The 19,210-nt window shown below is 38.1% G+C and overlaps 2 protein-coding genes across 8 annotated transcripts in view; one reads left to right on the forward strand and one right to left on the reverse strand.

The window, feature by feature from the left end:
* LRRC49 (leucine rich repeat containing 49) overlaps positions 1-9,269 on the reverse strand; it is a 176,933-nt gene extending 167,664 nt beyond the window's left edge. For 2 of the 7 annotated variants that reach the window (XM_023552869.2, XM_023552870.2), the window contains exons 1-5: positions 9,090-9,268; positions 8,199-8,255; positions 6,214-6,301; positions 1,615-1,812; positions 1,103-1,205 (exon numbers count right to left, since the gene is read on the reverse strand). In XM_023552869.2, the coding sequence (XP_023408637.1) occupies positions 1,103-1,205; positions 1,615-1,812; positions 6,214-6,301; positions 8,199-8,255; positions 9,090-9,185 (542 nt within the window). In that variant the 5' untranslated portion in view covers positions 9,186-9,268. The other 5 variants (XM_010593717.3, XM_010593718.3, XM_023552871.2 and 2 more) reach the window with 5 other exon arrangements.
* THAP10 (THAP domain containing 10) lies at positions 9,253-18,814 on the forward strand. The gene is given in 6 exon segments (XM_023552822.2): positions 9,253-9,412; positions 9,565-9,700; positions 9,702-10,043; positions 14,778-14,799; positions 18,196-18,341; positions 18,447-18,814. Coding segments are annotated over 6 exon segments (1,002 nt in total). The 3' UTR covers positions 18,643-18,814.
* Positions 18,815-19,210: the final 396 nt, after the last annotated feature.

Below are 19,210 nucleotides of genomic sequence, written 5' to 3' on the forward strand. Positions count from 1 at the left end.
ATCATGAAAGTTGTAAACATTAGATAACATTAGAATCTCAAAAACCAATCATACTGCAAAGATGCCAGGACAAATACTGCCCTCAAGTGTTACTCTGCCCACAAAACATGCTGTACCCTCCAGAGACTTTTTCCCAGCTACAAACAAAAATGGTCCATGACAGTTGCTGTCAGGTGTGCACTGCTAAGCTGCAGGTATGCCCAGCAAAGATGTTTTCTCTGCTGGTTATACCACTAAAGTAGGAGTTAGGACCCTTTGTCCAACATTCTATTGCTGCTATCTTCCTAGATGTAAAGATGGGGGTCAAGTCTTAAATATGTTCTTTCAAAAGACTTTACCGACAGCCTATTCTGTACCAGGCTCTGCTCTAGATGCTAGCAATTCAGAACTGAATAAAAATTCTTGTGCTCATAGAGGTTCAATTCTAGCAGAAAGAGACAGACAGTAACCATGATATGGAAAATATTTAATGTTAAGAGGGTGACAAGTGCTAAGAAGAAAAAGCAGGGAAGGGTCCTGGGGCTGTCAGGTGGAAAGGGTTGCAATTTGGACAGGATGGCTGGGGAAGGTCATCCCTGAGATGATGAGCTTTGAGTAAAGACCTGAAGGAGGATGTGAGCCTGCAGATATATGGTGGAAGAGCATTCCACGCAGAGGGAACTGTGACTGCAAAGTCCTCATGTGCAAGTGTGCTCAGTGTATTCTAGGAACAGCAAGGAAACGGGTGTGGCTGGGGCAGAGTGAGTGAAGGAGCATGTAGGAGGAGTTAACAGGGAACTAGACTGGAAAGAGTCCAGCAGGCCTGTGTGAAGGCTATCAAGTTTTTTCTATCCTAAAATTTGTTTTTATCAATGTCATATTTTAGAATTGCCATAGTACTCTTTTGGAATATAATCAAGAGCCTTTACATTATATAGATACAAAAAATTCCTTGCCATACCTTTGAAGGAATAAGCAAAAAATTGGTAACAATGATTGTGTCTAGGTAGGAGAACTGGGTAACTAGGGAACAGGAGGGAGGATGACTTTTATACCTTTCAAATCTTTTATCATGTCTATGTATTATCTATTAAAAAATAAAATAAAATAAATTTGTCCTCACCTTTCTAGGGTCAACCTGTCTGAGTAAAGAATTTTCTCTTCAGAAGAACGCTGGAGAATAGGAAATGATGGCATTGATGAGCTCACCAAATTAACATGATCACCTATTGAAAATGATATACAAATCACTTGATTAAGAAAAACCTTAAAAATCTTGAAACTAAAGTGACCTTATATTTGGAGAACATTGACACCCACAAATATCTTTTCTAGAAAGTATACTTTCCACGTTGTTGTTGTTGCTGTTGGTGCCATTGAGTGGATTCCGACTCATGGAGGCCCCATGTGTTTCCATAGGTCTATATATTTGAAATTAATTACTCAATTTGAATTTGTTGCTTTCCTCCTCAAACCTAAATGATGTGTTCTGTGTATGCCAAATAATTTATCCCTTGCCTTACAGATTGGTCGAAAGTACAGAACTACTCTAGTGCTACCTTTAGCCCTTTATAAGCCTGGCTCCTAACACTAAATTTTAACTGACTTATAACGGAGATGATAGTCCCTCATTACCAGAAACATTTGGGCCAGCACTATGACAGCCCTGCCGGATTCTGGACTTGGAAGGTGTCTGAATGGAAGAATCTCCAAATGCTGACAAGGAGCTCGTGGCGGTTTTCATTTCCAGGCCACATAGTTCTGTCACGTTTGTTGTGGTTGAGATGCATGATGATTTACTACCAGGCGAAGGACTTAGTACTCTTCCATCTCCTTCAAAATATCAAAAAGTTGATCACAAAGCTAGACAATACATGATTTTGCTATAGGAAATATAAAGAAAGTAGTTTCGGGTGGCAGATGCAAACCTCGTATCGTCACTTTTTCTTTTTTTTTTTTTTTTTTATTGTAAAGAGACCAAACGTAGACGCCAATAAACCTAGTACACTTATAACTAGGGTCCACAGGGTATATGGCACCCTTGTGAGGTCTGTGGGCTGTTGGTTAGATGGTGTCCCTGCCATTAAGGAGCTTTCAATTTAGTGGGCAGACAAACACATATCACATTAAAAAACTGAATAGAACAACATGCGCAAAATGTGGAATAAAAAAGAATACCTATTTACATATCTACACAAAAGTGTATCTGATTGTTTTTCACTTAATGGAGATAGCTTCAGATGGGCTTTGGGGGAGGTGAATATTAAGATATATTCTAAAGAACTAGAAGAATGTAGAATGGCCAAGAAGAGATGTTGGGAAGTTCCAGAAATAAGATTTGAGTAATGAGTCAAAGATGACAGTTTGAGTATCAGAGGAAATCTTCTGTATTTTCCTCTAATATATATAGAAAATCTACCGAAAGTAGCAATTGATGTTGAAGTACTTGAAAAGAAGTATAAGCAGTCAAACAGAACCTAAGATTACTATACAATTCTGCTTAAACTGACCAATAAAAGAAAAATCAAATCTAGGAACCTAACATACCTCTTGAGAAGTCATCAACCAATATGGTCACAACTTAAAATCAAGATCTGTATAAAAAACCCACTGCTGTCGAGTTGCTTCCAACTCAAAGCGACCCTGGTTTCCAAAGAGCCGCTGGTGGATGTGAACTGCCAGCCTTTTGGTTAGCAGCCGAGCTCTTAACCACTACGCCTCCATTAAGATCCATATAGATCGTATTAAAGAATGGTAAAGCGGTAGTACTTGCTAGCTACTCCAGGTAGGCAAAGCACAAATCAAAACATCTGCCATCTAGCTTCTTGAACAAAATGATCAATGCTTACATCCCACTTCTCCGAATGCCATGAAATATCAAGATAACTACTAGTGAAGTTCTAGAGTATAAACATTCAGAAGTGACATCAAGTTCACTAATGGAATTAGTCTTGTGACATGAAAGGCTGATAGCAGGGTATCCAAGCAACCATGACTCAGTAAACTGATTTGGAAATCCAAAGTCAGATGGTTAAAAAAATAAAAATCAGTGGAAGGATTAACTGGAGCAAAGTGGTCAGCTAAAGATGATAAAGAAAAAACCCCAAACAACAGACACCCAGATTTCTCTTGTTAGCATCAGAGTTAGGTTTCATGGATTTTTTTTTTTTTTTTTTTTTTAAGGCTTCAAGCTAATCCTCAATTTAAGAGGCAGATTTAAACTTGGGACTTCAAGATTTAAGACTTGGGATGCAGAGGTAATAAATTAACTTACCAGGTATGTAGCCCCTGTCTTCCCAATTAAATTTATAAGCTCCTTGAGGGATGGACCTTCATTTATACTCAGTCAAAACAAAAAAAAATATTTTCAGCTCCAATTATATGCAGAAGTCATAATCACTATCAGCAAGAATCGGCTTACTATCACTATCAGTGTGATATATGCCTTACAATAAACAGTGAGACAAGAATGATAAAGGAGAAAGTCATTAAGATACACAAACGAGACACTCTAAACGACTGGGAGCTAGAGGGATCAGGGGCAAGAAGAGACATTCCACACATAAACTATACTACTATGTGGCAAATTTTTAATTGAAACATTTCTTCTGTTACTAATTTTTCTTATATTCCTATTTAACTTACCAGATATGTAGCCCTTGTCTTCCCAATTAAATTTATAAGCTCCTTGAGAGAGGGACCTCATTTTTAGTCTTTGTATTCTTAGTAGAATCTAAATTCAGTAGGCAATCAGTAGATTAATTAAAAATTGATTTTCCAGTTTACTAACAGTTAATTGGAAATCTATTTTGTGTGTTATTTCTATTAAAAAAATAATAATAAATTATTGAATTTTAATATAAGAATGCTGAACGAATTCTTTTGAGCTGTAAGGGTCCACATTCAGTAAGAATGTTCACAGCACTACACCCTAGAGAGGTGGGTGGATGGATGGATGGACGGATGGATGGATGGGTGGGTGGATGCATCAATGGGTGAATGCATGATGAAGTGCACTGCCACAACACGTGTGTCCACTCAGCCTCATCTTGTAGATTGTTTTGGTAACCAAAATTCTGATGGTAGATTTTCCAATGATTTGTCATGATCTTAAGAAATAATCACTGCCTCTTACCCTCTACACACACATTTAAAAATTCTTAATTAAGGGATTTACTCAATTGAGGTCTAGTTAACTGAGATTTACTATATAGTACTCCCTGGAATCTCTGGCTTTTACAAAACCTCAAAGACATAGGGGTTAACTCCTAATAATATGCCAAAAACCTAAAAGAAATCACGTATAAAGTTTTAGATTAACCAGTTTGTAACTAAAACATTAAGTTTCTTATAAAAAAAATTATTTTGGTAGAATATATATAACAAAAGGTTTGCCATTTTAGCCATTTTTAAGGGTACAATTCAGTAATATTAATTACATTCATGAGTTTCTTAACTTTTGACTGAGAGTAACATTGGCTAATTTATGCTGACAGACTATTAAATTTGCTTGATTAATTTTGAAAAAATAGAGAAAAATAAGAAATGGGGTGAAATGAATTACAATTGGGCATCAGGAGGTAGTTAATTAGGCAGAAGTCCCCCAACTTTTCCTGATAAAGTGCTACTTCTAATTTCTCCAAAGTTTAATGCTTTTAAAGGCTGAATGGTGAGTACAAAAGTCAAGAAAACAGCTACAAGCTGTGTGGCCTTCTTTGCAGGAAACTGGCTGGACTATGGAGGAAGCACCTTTAGGAGACAACTAGGTACATATGTAAGACTTACCAAATGAGTAGCCTATCACAGAAAATTACTTTGAATAAAATCTTTCATGAAAATTCATTAGGTTTATTTTTCCCTAAGAAGGTAATTTGTATTTTATGGGTCATTATTTATGTGTAAGATTCTATTCATTTCTGACTTTCAGTTCTCAAAATTCAATGTCTCATGCGTGCTATTTGAGGAAACAGCTCATAATATTTTCCCATTAAATAAATTTACATGGCCAGCCATCCACAAATCTGTAATAGCAACTCTCTACTCTAACTCAAGAGAAGCCTGGGAAAGGTATTTCCATTTGTTTCATTATTTAGAAAAAAATCTCAAGACATTATTATCAGAAATGTGCAGGCAATTCACAATGCAAGCATAAAAGCCCTAGTTGAGAATTTCCGGGTCCACACCTGTAGCTATGTGCTAACACAGCACCTAGCACAGAGTACATGCTCAATAAATATGTATCGCACTGAACCAAAGAAAGCAAGACAGATGCTTCCTGCACTGTGGAACTTCAGTTAAATCCATGTTATGTGTGTAGGGGTTTGCAAAAAGAAAAAGATTTACCAGATTCAATGGGCTCAAGAGGAAGGTCCAGAAGTAGTAAAAGGGGGAAATTAATCAACATTCAAAATAGCCATAAATTCACACAGTAATGAGATAAGCAATCCAGAGAGGGATGCACTAATCAGTCCTCTCAAATAAACTCCTAGGAGGCAAGGACAGTACTGTACGTAAGGATTTTATATTACTTAACACTAGCACGTTACAGGTGTTAACAGTTGTCAGCAATTAACTACGATTCAAACGTGCTGAAGGACATTTCTTTGAATTGAAAAATGCATTTCATAAGTATAACCAGATCATATAAGGCAGTATTTGTCAAAACGTGGTACCCAAACCACATCCATCATAATCGCTTGAGGCATTTTTAAAATGCGCACTCCCAAGACCTACAAAATCAGAGTGGAGAAGGGACAAGGGGAGCACTAAGAATCTGTATTTATAGCAAAATTCCAGATGGTATACATTAAAGACTTTTGATATACAGTATCTATAATTGTATGCCAGAGTAAGGGAAAGAAACTGCTCCTTTTCTACTCCTGATTTTTCTTTCCATCGTTTCCTTATCTCCTAAAGATTTGTATTCCGATACTCTTATCCTCACTAGCCATTTTTTTTTAGTTCCAATTCAGCATTTAGAACATTCTTTTCCCATTTTCTAGTCTATAGCCCACCCAAAACTAAAGCACCACAGCTTTTTCTGTATTGGAAATAATCTACCACGTTGTATATATAAGCCAATCTGATTTTAAAAATAGGTCATATATCCCCAGACCAATTTGGCAACCAATGAACCATTTCGTTTTTAATTCAAGTTTATTTGTATCTAGTGATTCAACATTATTAAACAATTGAAATTATTTAAAGAAGATAAAATAAGTCCACCGACAATACCTTGCCTACTTGAGTAGTTCCTTTCAAGGTCATGTTGTAACAGTCGACCAGGAAATGATGATGTGTCTTTACTTAGCTTGAATTCAACCTTAAAAAAAAAAAAATTATTTAAGAAAAAAAAATTTGGAGAAAAATTTAACAATAAATAATGACAAGAATGATAAAATATCATACGATAACTGATACACGCTATAACATGGATGAACCTTAAAAACATTTTGCTAAATGAAAGAAACCGGACATAAAAGGCCACATATTATATGATTCAGTTAATATGAAATGTCCAGAACAGGCAAATCCATAGAGACAGAAGGTAGATTTAGGGGATGTGGGGGAATGACAAGTGACTGCTTAACGGGTATGGGGATTCTGGATGGGGTGATGAAAAAGTTCTGAAACTAGGTAGCGGTGACGGTTGCAAACATTGTGAATGTACTTAATGTCACTGAATTGTGCACCTTAAAATAGCTAAAGTGGTAAACCTAGTTGTGCGTATTTCACTACACACAAAACAACATTAGAGTCAATTTCGTTAAGTCAGATGAAAGCATGTTCCAGTCTGAGGCACTGCCCATCGTCTCACTCCCTCACCCCAAATGCAATGACTAAAACAATCATTTTCTCCAAAAAAAAAATAATAAAAAGTAAATACTGCTGAAAAATCACTGTTTTCATCGTTAGAATTCCTTTAAATGTCCAATTATAATAACAAAGTTGCATATTTAAACTTTCTAAGAAGGGTTTCCACTAAATTTATTATAAGTAATTATTTGGTAGAAAAATTAAGAAAAACAAAAACCAAAGGAACCTCCTATTGTATATTAAGCATACATATAAAACCCTAAATAGTGATTTTAAAAGAGTTATGAAGCTCCTGATTCATACATACCATAAACATTATAATAGTATTTACATTATATCTTTATGAATTATATGAACTAAAGGTATTTTCTCAAAACATACATCTACATAAGAGAAAATTAATGGTTTGGAAAGAATTTGGATAAGGCAGGTAGTTCCTAGAAACACACTGTAATGACAGAATAGGATTTGTCCATTGAAATCAATAGGCAAAGCTTTGTGGGAATCCATCATGTGCAGTTATAATAAAGACTATTTCAGGTAACCTAGCTAACTGCTGCTTATTCAAAATGATTTATTTGGTGTGGGAAGGTGTTTGAGTGTTGAGGTGAGACAGGAGAGAAAGAAAAAGATGTGTATTTCAAAATCTGAAAAGAAAGCTCAAAGGCTAGAGATTCTAGAAATGCCAGGGATATTATAGGCAAATTGTCTAGCTAGGAAAATCTCATGCTCATATCTTCATGTCTAAATAACATGTTCCCATCTATTTTTTCTCCCCTGATTTTCCTTATGTATTTTCCCTTATATATTCCCAACTATTTTTTCTCCCTCGATTCTAAATGCAACGTGTAGATCAAAACCAAAAAACCAAACCCGTTGCTGTCGAGTCAATTCAGACTCATAGCGACCCCACAGGACAGAGTAGAAGTTCCCCATGGGGTTTCCAAGGAGCACCTGGTGGACTTGAGCTGCCACCTTTTGGTTAGCAGCCGTAGCACTTAACCATTACCCCACCAGGGCTTCCAGTGTGTAGATATGTCCCCCCAAATCGCCACATTCTAAGATGCCATCAGTAGTGAGACACATCATCATTTTATTCACTGCTATGAAAAAACCATCCCCATTAAACTATGATGCACCATCAACTGTTTAAGAAGGGTCCTGATTTCAGAAAGGTTTAACTGCCAAAAAGCTTACCTCTTGCAATTGAGGAAATGAGGTTATGTTTTTAAAAGAGGGTTAATTCTGGCTTTACAGAGGCAGAAAATAAAAATTAGTTCTACACTGGAGAGTGACTATAGTTAAAATTTCCAGCTTAGACTCTACTTTTTAAATCACGCTGCTATTTGTGGAGATAGAAAACAATTTATCTTCAATTTAAATACAATTCTGCTTACTCTTACTTTGTTTTTTTCAGGAAGCGATGATGTCTGAATAACCAGATGAAGCCCACAATTAACCTGAAATTTAGAAGTTAAACTATAAAAATTTGTTCTTAATTTAAATATTTACAAAAAAAATACACATCTATACATACATCCCCCCTTCCCAAGAAAAATGGTACAGCTAAAGACACAACAAAGAATTAGAATAAAACAGATGCTTGCTTTGTGTTTGTTTCTGGCAAAAGAGCATGTTCTGAGAATTTGTTTAAAACAGTAGAGTCACAACCAAGAATTAAAGGGTATCACTCTGATTCATTTTCCAAAATGTCGGCAGTAATTTCACCCTCTTAGTACCTCAGGCTTTCCACACTTGCCATTTCAGGTCTAAGTAAATAATATCTCAGTGGAACAGGTGAAGGAGGTGGGTAGTGGTTGTCAATGATAAATTCTTTTCTCAATTATAAAAAGAGGAATTGACTGATTAAAAGGTTTAAACGAACCTGAGTCTTTCACAGCAGACCAGCTCCACCTTCTGGGGAGCCCAGATCCTGGACAAGGCTTTGACTGCCCATCATATAACCCCCCACCCCAAATGCCTTGGGCCAGTCCAGGAGCCTCAAGCCTCAGTCAGACAATAGCTTAAGTAGACCCAGGGGTCCAAGTCCCAATAATACAGTCCACCACCTAGACAAAGACGCCAGTCAGGAAGGACGATACGAATGGGAGGAAAGAGAAAGCGGAGGCCCAACCTACGTTGTTCGCAGCCCGGCCAGAAACAGAGCGGTATTTCCCAGGAATCATGGCAGAGACAGTTCAGAATCTGTTAGATCTGTCTTCGAGGTGACGCTACAGCAGAGACTCAAAGAGACCTAAAGGGGTCATCTCCCAGGCAACCCGTTCAAGTGTTACCATGGAAACTACCATTTCCGGTCTGGTCCTCTCCCAGATCCACTGGCCAACGCAGTCGTTGTAGCTCCTGGTTGTATTTATGGAGGCTGGGTGCATGAGCACTTCCTCATGCTATTCTGCTGGCCTCAGAAAAACAGAGCGAGAGTTTGGGAAGGAGGATAAGATGGGGAAGAGGCTGGCCACATCGATAGCTATGACAACCACCACTTCCGGTCCGTTCTTCTTTAGGACCCATCTTAGCGCGCCCGCGCGAAATTCGTATCCCGCTGCTTCTAGGCACATGCTTGGGCGAGGGGATGGGGGTGGGGAAAGCACTGAACGGAGTAAGAGGAGGAAGATATTAGAGAGCCATGTACCCTCTCATTTGGGGCCCCAGTTCGGCACTTCCGGTGGCCGGAGTTTCGGGAAGAAAACAAGGCCGAAGTGGAGTCCACGCGTGAAGGGGCACCCGCCTCGCCCAGGGCGCCGTGAGCAGCGTGCCTGCGTGCGGAGGGCCAGGGAACCCCGGCACCGGAGGCTGCTACTACGCCGGACGGCTGCGTGGCCGCTCAGTGCGGCAACACCCCCAAGTCTGGGAAGTCGCGGCTTCGCTTCGCCAAGGACGGGGCTGTGCGGCTGCCGCGCCAGTTGATACGGGAGCATTGGCCGCTCGGTCACCTGCTCTGGCCACTTCGCCCCGGCCTGTTTTGACGTCCCTTCGGTTTTCCAGAAGAACCTTTGCTTCTCCCAGCCTCTGAGGCTCGTGGCGAGTGCCGTGCCCACCCCGTATCAGGTGCCCGCCCAGCACCTAAGGGGGAAGGAGAGAGACCAAGTGGGCGCCCCCGGAAAGGGAGGAGAGCTCCAGGCAACCAGGCATTCGGAGGCTACCTCGGGTCCAGCCTTCTGTTTACTCCTCCGGGCCGGGAAGAGGGTTGCCGCTTCACAGGTAAAGGGAAGCCCTGCAGTCCACCGAGGGTCGTTGAAGGACCCTTGGACTGAGTTCTAGGCTTCACCTCCAGGGCTTCTGTTTTTACATCTGTAAAATTTCTCATGAGTGTGGTTTAGAGGTGATCCCCAGGATCCCAATTAGCAGGAACACTTTGGAATTAAGTGACCCAGTTAATTCTTTCCACCTGCTCCTCCCCGCAAACTCACAAAAACACCCAGTTTTGCTCTTCAGAACAGTCATCTTCACTCTCCGCTCCAGACTTTTTAGTAGGAAGAGTTTAATTTCACCAAATCTCAAGGAATGAGCTGTTCGAAACCCTGTTTACATATTACATAACCTTGAGGAACGTCAATTACACATGTCAAAAATAGAGTGGGGGTTTCAGAGCTACTGATGAAGGTGTTGGATTAACAATCTTTCCCACCCCTAAGCTTCCCTCTTGACTGCCACTAAAAACAAAAACAAACTAGCTGCCTTTAAATTAATGTTCCTAGTGAACTGAATTTCCCAATCTTGTCCTCTTCTGCTTACTTTTCTATTCCTTTCGCCCACCACCATGCACTGCCGTCGAGTCGATTCCGACTCAGCGACCCTATAGGACAGAATAGAACTGCCCCGTACAGTTTCCAAGGAGCGCCTGGCGGATTCCAACTGCTGACTTTTTGGTTAGCAGCCGTAGCACTTAACCACTACACCACCAAGGCTTCCCAGTCCTTTTGCAGCAGGTCACTGTTACCTTCTTCCCCACCCCTCATGTTAAAGAAAGCTTCTGAAGCCTTTGAGATAATCAAACTTTAGTCCTGTCACCGTTGTTAAGTGCTGTCGAGTTGGTTCTGACTCATCTTGACTATGTACAATAGAAGGAAACACTGCCTGGCCCTGCACCATCCTCACAATTGTTGTTATGCTTAAGCCTATTGTTGCAGCCTATGTGTCAGTCCATCTCATTGAGGGTCTTCCTCTTTTTCGATGACGCTCTACCACCATTATGTGGATTAAATTATGGCTCTTAATAATATACAAAAGGTGTTCATTTCTGGAAGTGGAAAGAGTTCAAGAAGTTGAATGACCTGCAACTGACCTTTTGGCTTTGAATTTACAAAGATATTAATAGAATTTTAGAGCCAATGAAATCTTAGAGCAGTCTAGTCCAAACCCACAATTTATTCATAAGGAAGCTAATTCAGGGGATTAATAATATCCTCAAAGGCTTATAATCCTTGCTGTAGGTCTGATTACCAGACCACTACACTTTCTGTTATACAAACCTACATTGGGGTTGGTGCTTAAGACCTTTTAATGGCATCCTGCAATTGTTAGGATAAGCAAGAAAATTATTTCTCTACATGGCCCTGCATGCTCTTTGCTCCTGCCTACCACACCAGTCCTGTCCAAGGTCACTGTCGCTGTTGCTCACTATGCACCAGTCATGCCAACCTTTTCAGGTCTTGAACATACTATAATCCTTTCTTCCAACAAGCCTTTGCTAAACTGTTCCATGTAATATCGTGGTATTATGCCCCTCCCATTCCCCCATCATCACCCATTAAGTTCTTTTCCTTTCAAAATCAGCTCAAACAACTTTCCAGCTTGAGCCCCTCATTATATACTTACATTTCTCTTACTTCAATAGCACTCATCACAATTGTCATGAAATAATTATATGGTTTGCTTAATGTTCATTTCATACATTAGAATGTAAGCACCATGAGAGCCGGGAGGATATCTGATTTTTTTTTTTGCCATTATATCCCCAGCACTTAGAACAATATTTTGCAGATTTAAGGAGTTAAATAAATATTTGTGGAATGATTAAGTGACTATGAGAACAATTTTTTTGTGTTACAATAGAATTTTCAGTTCTCTATTAGTTCCCTTTCTCACTGAGCTACAAATGTCTGCCCCTCCTTTGAACCCTGTATCCACTATGTGTGCCTATCCAAACTCTTAAGCACATGTGTACATTTATAAATAGATAAACGTAAATATGTAGTGAGACAGACAGCAAATGCTGAACTACACACACTCCTACCCCATTTTTGTTCCCCATAATACATATACCACCTACTCAGAAATTGGGAGAAGAAAAACCAGACTAGTGAAACAAACCAAAATTTTATAATATAACAAGGACTTTAACAGTTGAGAAACAAATCCAGAGTAGATACCAAATCTATTCTCCAGTAAAAAGTATACAGCCACCATTTCTAACGATCCATGTTACTTTAATATACTTGCAGAGTCATTACAAAATGCTATGGGAGTTCTATAAAAAGTCCCTTTAAGAGTATATAAGGTAAAAAACAGGTTAATTTAGAGTTGATAGCAGTGCATTTTCAGCCTGATCTGAATTGGCAACCCCAGTAACATTGCTAAGAAAGTTTGCTTATGCCACTTCTGACTCATTCCCCCACTCAATGCTTTTCTTTCCAACCCCAGGACCAACTGACTAAAAATAAAATTTGTAGTCATTCTGCAGCATTTACTGGGGACCTATTGCGGACACAGTTCTGGGTGCTTGGTACTATATATAGGTAAATATGACTGTCCCCTGTCTTCAGGGAGCTTGAGAAAAGATTAGGGCCACCTCCAAGAAGGGAAGGGGGCTCTAAGGAGGGTCATATACTGTCAGATATTTTATCTCATGCAGGTGTGATTATTATTTTTCCTTAACTGTTGATTTTGCATCCTTGGTTTTGTGGTTTTTTTTTTTTTTAATCCAAGTATTTCTTTTAACTGTTTATTTGAGGTAAAGCAATATACAGACAAGTCCACAAACCTTAAGGAGACAGTTCATTAAATTACCGCAAAAATGAACATACCGTGTAACCACCACCCAGGTAAAAAAGTAGAACATTACTGGCATATCAGGAACCGTGTATCAGCCCAACCCCCAGCTTCTCTCCCCTCCTCAAAGGTCATCAAGTTTACTTTTTTTTTTTAAACTTCATGTAAGTGGAATCACACCATAGCCTTCCTTATGTGCTTGGCTTCTTTTGTTCAACATTATATTTGTGAGATTCATCAGTATTGTTGTGTATAGCAGTAGTTTGTTTTGCTTATTATATAGTATTCCATTGTATGACTATACCAAATTTGCTTATCTGTCCCAAGTTCAAGGAGCCCTGGAAGCGCAGTGGTTAAAGTACTCAACCACTAACCAAAAGGTCAGTGGTTTGAACTCACCAGCTGTTCTGTGGAACAAAGATGTGGCAGTCTGCTTCCATAAAGATTACAGTCTTGGAAACCCTATGGCGCGCTCTACTCTGTCTGATAGGGTCACTGTGAGTTGGAATCCACTCGACAGCAGTGGGTGGGTTCTAAGCTCAACATTTGAGCTGTTAACTTTTGGGGGCTATTATAAGTAACGCTGTTATGAACATTCTTGTACATGCCTTTTCGTTCACATATGCACACATTTCTGATGGCATATACCTAGAAGAGATTAACTTTAGTGGATAAGCTAAATGTTTTCCAAAAATAGTTTTACCAATTTACACTCTACCAGCAGCATATGAAAATTTACATTGTTCCACATTCTTGTCAACACTTGGAATTGTCTTTCACTTTTGAGTCCTGCAGGGTATGTGGTGATGGTTTTACTTTGCATTTCCCTGATTAGTAATGAAACACCTTTTCAAATTGTTCATTGGACATTTGGTAGCCTCTTGTTAACATGCCTGTTTAAATCTAGCCCATTTTTCTGTTGGATTGTCTATCATTTTCTTGTTTATGTAGTGTTCACAATAAATTGTGGTTTCAAGTCTTTTGTCAATTAACTATGTTTTAAATATCTTCGCACAGTGTGACTTGCCTCTTCACTTTTAGTGCTGTCTTTTAATGTACCTGTAGTTCTTAATTTTAATGTTATCTACTTTATCAATTTTTTTTTATGCTTAATGCGTAAATCCCTGTTATGTTATTTTCTGGAAACCTTATTGTCTTTACTTTTTACATTAAAATCTACAGCCCATTCAGCATTTATTTTTGTGTTCGGTGTGTGATAGGAGTCGTTTTATTTTTTCTCCCATATAGAAATACTTTTTTGATTCATCATCTTTTATTGAAAAGATTAGTATTTCCTCATTGCCCTTCAGTATCAACTTTGTCAAAAATCAAGTGCCCATGTGTACGTAGGTCTGTTTCCACACTTTTTTTTGTGTCCCATTTATCTGTTTGCCTGTCCTTGCACCATTGCCAGTGTCGTAATTACTGTAGCTTATATTAAGAATTAACATCCAATAGATTAACTCCTCCTATCTCGTTCTTCTGCATGGATGCTTTGGCTATTTTTGACCCTGTAAATTTACGTATACATTCTAGAATCAGTTTATCACTTTCCACAAATTACTTACTGGATTTTTGATTGGGATGGCATCGTATTTACTGGTGAATGTACGGAGAAATGGCATATTCACGATAATGATTCTTCCAATTCGTAAACAGTGTATTCCTCCATTTATTTGAGTTTTTTGATTTCTCTTAAAAACACGTTCTGGCTTTTTGTGTAGAGGTCTTATACATCTTTCATTAGATTTATTCCTAGCTATTTCATTATGTGATCATAAATACTATTGTTTTAAATTTTATTTTCTGTAAATATATGTAGGTAAATTGATTTTTGTTGGTCTTATATCGAAGAACCTTGGTAAGCTCCTTAATTCCAGTAATTTTTAGATTCTTTTGGATGTTCTATGTGTACAAAAATATTGTCCCCAAATAATTTTTGATATCCATGCTTTTATTTCTTTTTCTCCCAGTTGCACTGGAACCTCCAGTACAGTGTGTGAAATAGAAGGTGTTATGGGATGAACATGCATTCTGAGTCAGGTACAGTATTCTGCATATTTCTATTAGACTAATTTTTTCATGTTTGAATTTTCTCCATCCCTATGGATTTTTGCCTACTCATTCTGTTACAATGAGAGGTGTCTTGACATTTTTCACTGTGATTTTGAATTTGCATGTTTATTTTTCTAATTCTAACAATTTTATTAGCTTCAAAAATATAGGTATATAGCACTAATACCAGCTTTCTTTAGGCTACGTCAACTTCCTTTAGGTTAGGGTTCCCATGTTACAACTTTTTCTACCTTTTTACTTTCAATATTTTGCATCCGTAAGAGTTTAGGCATTATTCTGTCTTATGGTTTCCCCTTTGAAGAGAATGTATGTTTTTTTCCTCTGGCTACTCTTAAGTTTTTCTCTTTGCTTTTCAGAAGTTTTAAAATGCTGTGCATACACCCATGTTTATTGCAGCTCTGTTTACAATAGCAAAAAGCTGGAAGCAACCAAGGTGTCCATCAATGGATGAATGGGTATATAAATTGTGGTATATTCACACAATGGAATACTACGCATCGATAAAGAACAGTGACGAATCTGTGAAACATTTCATGACATGGAGAAACCTGGAAGGCATTATGCTGAGCGAAATTAGTCAGAGGCAAAAGGACAAATATTGTATAACACCACTATTATAAGATCTTGAGAAATAGTATAAACTGAGAAGAACACATACTTTTGTGGTTATGAGGTGGGGAGGCAGGGAGGATGGGAGAAGGTTTTTTACTGATTAATTAGTAGATAAGAACTGCTTTAGGTGAAGGGAAGGACAATACTCAATACATGGAAGGTCAGCTCAATTGGACTGGACCAAAAGCAAAGAAGTTTCCGGGATAAACTGAATGCTTCAAAGGTCAGCGGAGCAAGGGCGGGGGTTTGGGGACCATGGTTTAAGGGGACTTCTAAGTCAATTGGCAAAATAATTCTATTATGAAAACATTCTGCATCCCACTTTGAAATGTGGCGTCTGGGGTCTTAAATGCTAACAAGCGGCCATCTAAGATGCATCAATTGGTCTCAACCCACCTGGAGCAAAGGAGAATGAAGAACACCAAGGTCACACGACAACTAAGAGCCCAAGAGACAGAAAGGGCCACATGAACCAGAGACCTACATTATCCTGAGACCAGAAGAACTAGTTGGTGCCCGGCCACAATCAATGACTGCCCTGACAGGGAGCACAACAGAGAACCCCTGAGGGAGCAGGAGATCAGTGGGATGCAGACCCCAAATTCTCATAAAAAGACCATACTTAATGGTCTGACTGAGACTAGAGGAATCCCAGTGGTCATGGTCCCCAAACCTTCTGTTGGCCCAGGACAGGAACCATCCCCGAAGACAACTCATCAGACATGAAAGGGACTGGACAGTGGGTAGGAGAGAGATGCTGAAGAAGAGTGAGCTAATTATATCAGGTGGACACTTGAGACTGTGTTGGCATCTCCTGTCTGGAGGGGGGATGGGAGGATAGAGAGAGTTGGAAGCGGGCAAAATTGTCACAAAAGGAGAGACTGGAGGGGCTGACTCATTAGGGGGAGAGCAAGTGGGAGTACGGAGTAAGATGTATATAAACTTATATGTGACAGTCTGACTTGATTTGTAAACGTTCACTTGAAGCTCAATAAAAGTTAATAAAAAAAATTTTTTTTAATGCTGTGCATAAATAAGATTTACTTTGTTATTATTTTGTTAAATACAAAGGTTTATAGTACTTTTGCAAAACCATGTCTTGATGCCGTTTATCCATTTTGGTTAATTCTCATCTATCATTTAAATCATGCCTCTACCTCATTTTCTCCCCTCCTTCCAGGACTACAGTTAATATTATATCTTAGACTTTTTAATTTCAATCTCTATATCTCTTATGATCTCTTTTATATATTCCATCATTTATAACTCTCTTCCTCATTCTAGATCTTTCTTTTGAAACATCTTGTACATGCCTGAAAATTCTGCTTGTAACTTTTTAATATGAAGAAGTTATCGGATAAGTACACAACAGATTTGTTTACCAAGATTTCTAATAATATTGATTGTTTTAATAGATTATGGTGCATCTCTACAATAGATTTTATGGCTATGCCACCATAAAAATGGTGATGTGGAATATTTAATGACAGAAACATTCATGGCATATTAATGGGGAAAACTAGGTTATAAAACATTGTGTGATCTAATTTTTAAAAAAAACAGAAAAAGACAAAAATATACATGAAAATGTAAAGTTGTTAGCTCTACATGGTGAGACTGGCTAATTTTTAGTTTCTTTTTGCTTCTCTGTGTGGTGTAAATTCTTCTCAGTGATAGAATATATTATTGTTATGAAGAGAACAAAAGTTATTCTTAAAAGCCTGGTTTAATTCCTAAAACTCCATTTTATCAGGCATATATGTATTTTGTAAAGAAATACGTATTTATTATAGACTTTTATAATGCTTGGCTTAGAAGTAATTATAGCCAATGGAAATTGGTCATAATTTTATAAACAGTGAAGATAAGCCCTTTAAGTTTTTATTTAAATCCTCAATAATATTAAGTGTAATTAATCATATTACAAAGTGACCTATCACAAAAGTTTCTTTACAAAGCTTATTTAACTTGGATGTTGATAGCTGATGGTACAGCAGCCAAAAGATATCTTCTAAAATGTTTTTCAGTGGGGTGAAGGCAGTTGGTACTACCAAGGCCGTAGGCAAAATTGATAAGTAGTTTAACTTTGTTTTAATTTCTCTCTCACTTCCTATTTTGCTTTTCCCCAGGTCCCCTTGTCTTTTCTGTTATATTTTCTTAGCCTCTTCCACATACCTTCTAGGTACTCAGTCTTAATGTTATCTTTTAAGTATCCGATGCTTGCTTCCACCTTAAAACTTTCCCCATGTATCAGAATACCATTTCACAATGTAACTCTTCTCACGAAAGTTCTAAAGCCAATCATATTAAGCGTTTCTCTCTGATGTGTAAAGGACCGATGATGAGGTTTTCTATCATAATGCAACTGCTATGACATCTGGTAGTTTAATTCTAGTAGTACTCTCTTTTCCATCTGTTGATTTAAGGAGAAAAAATGAGTTGTAAGCAAGAAACTTAGCTTATAGACTTCTGTTTAACCAGGACACTTAGCAATTTATGAGGCAGAAGTATTAAAGAACAGTATAGCAGAGAATGTAAGAGCTTGGACTATGGAGCCAACTTGCTTGGGTTCAAATTCCAACCTTACTAATATGTGACCTTGAAGAATATTATCTATACTCTTTTACCACTTCTAATTTTTATAGTATAAAACCATACAAAGTAGACTTACCTTTGATATAATTCTCATATTTATATTTTCAGATTATATGTAAAAATGAAGCTATCCAAAGGCAAGTCAATGCTGACAATTGATCTAATGATGCCACTTCAGTACCTACTCCCCGTGAGGAAAGCCCAGTGCATAAAAGTACACAAATTCCTTTGAAAATACCCCCTCACCTAAGCGTGGTTATGTTTTAACTCTTCAATTGATTGATAAATTCATCTTCCGTATAGGAAAGAGAGATGAAAGGGAAGGCCTAACTCATAGGTACTTGTGTTTATTTTCTTTCAGGTATTCAGGCCAAAGTGAAAGTGCTTGGAAAATGTCTGTGTAACACAACTCCTCAGACAGAATCGTGGCCTGGACCTCCCTCCTCCTTTGACGTTGACTCCAGTGACTCAGAAACAGGTACAGACTGGGATATCAGGAGTGAACACAATGATTTGTCTTATATAGCTATGGAGGTAAAAGACAAAACATATTAAAAACAACAACATCAAAGGTTTTGATGTCCTATAGATTTTCAAATATTTATTCACATAATTATCTCTTTGCTTTTGTAAATCTTTCACTTCAACATAATTTGACAGTTGCATATCAGGGAAATTTAACTCTAAGGGAAAAATTTGCCTGCCTGCAGAGATAATCCTGTCCTACAACCTCCCCACCCCCCATTTTTACCTTTCTTTCTTTTATTTATATACATATAAACAGTTAGCATTGTCATGAAAATTACTAGCATTTTCAAATGTTTCTTTTTTTTTAATTGTATTTCAGATGAAAGTTGAGATTAACAGCTCAAGTTACTCTCTCACACAAAATTTTATACACATATTGCCATGTGACACTAGTTGCAATCCCTGCAATATGACAGCACACTCCCCCTTTCCACCCTGGTTTCCCCTTGTCCATCCAACCAACTCCTGTCCCTTCCTGCCTTCTCATCCTGTCTCAGGACAGGAGCCGCCCCTTTGATCTCATGTATCTGCACCCTCTACATGAGTAGTATTTATGTTTTATAGTCCAGTCTAATCTTTGTCTGAAGAGTGCTCT

This window comes from Loxodonta africana, chromosome 13 (assembly GCF_030014295.1).
Source record: "Loxodonta africana isolate mLoxAfr1 chromosome 13, mLoxAfr1.hap2, whole genome shotgun sequence".
In the NCBI taxonomy this organism is placed as follows: Eukaryota; Metazoa; Chordata; class Mammalia; order Proboscidea; family Elephantidae; genus Loxodonta; species Loxodonta africana.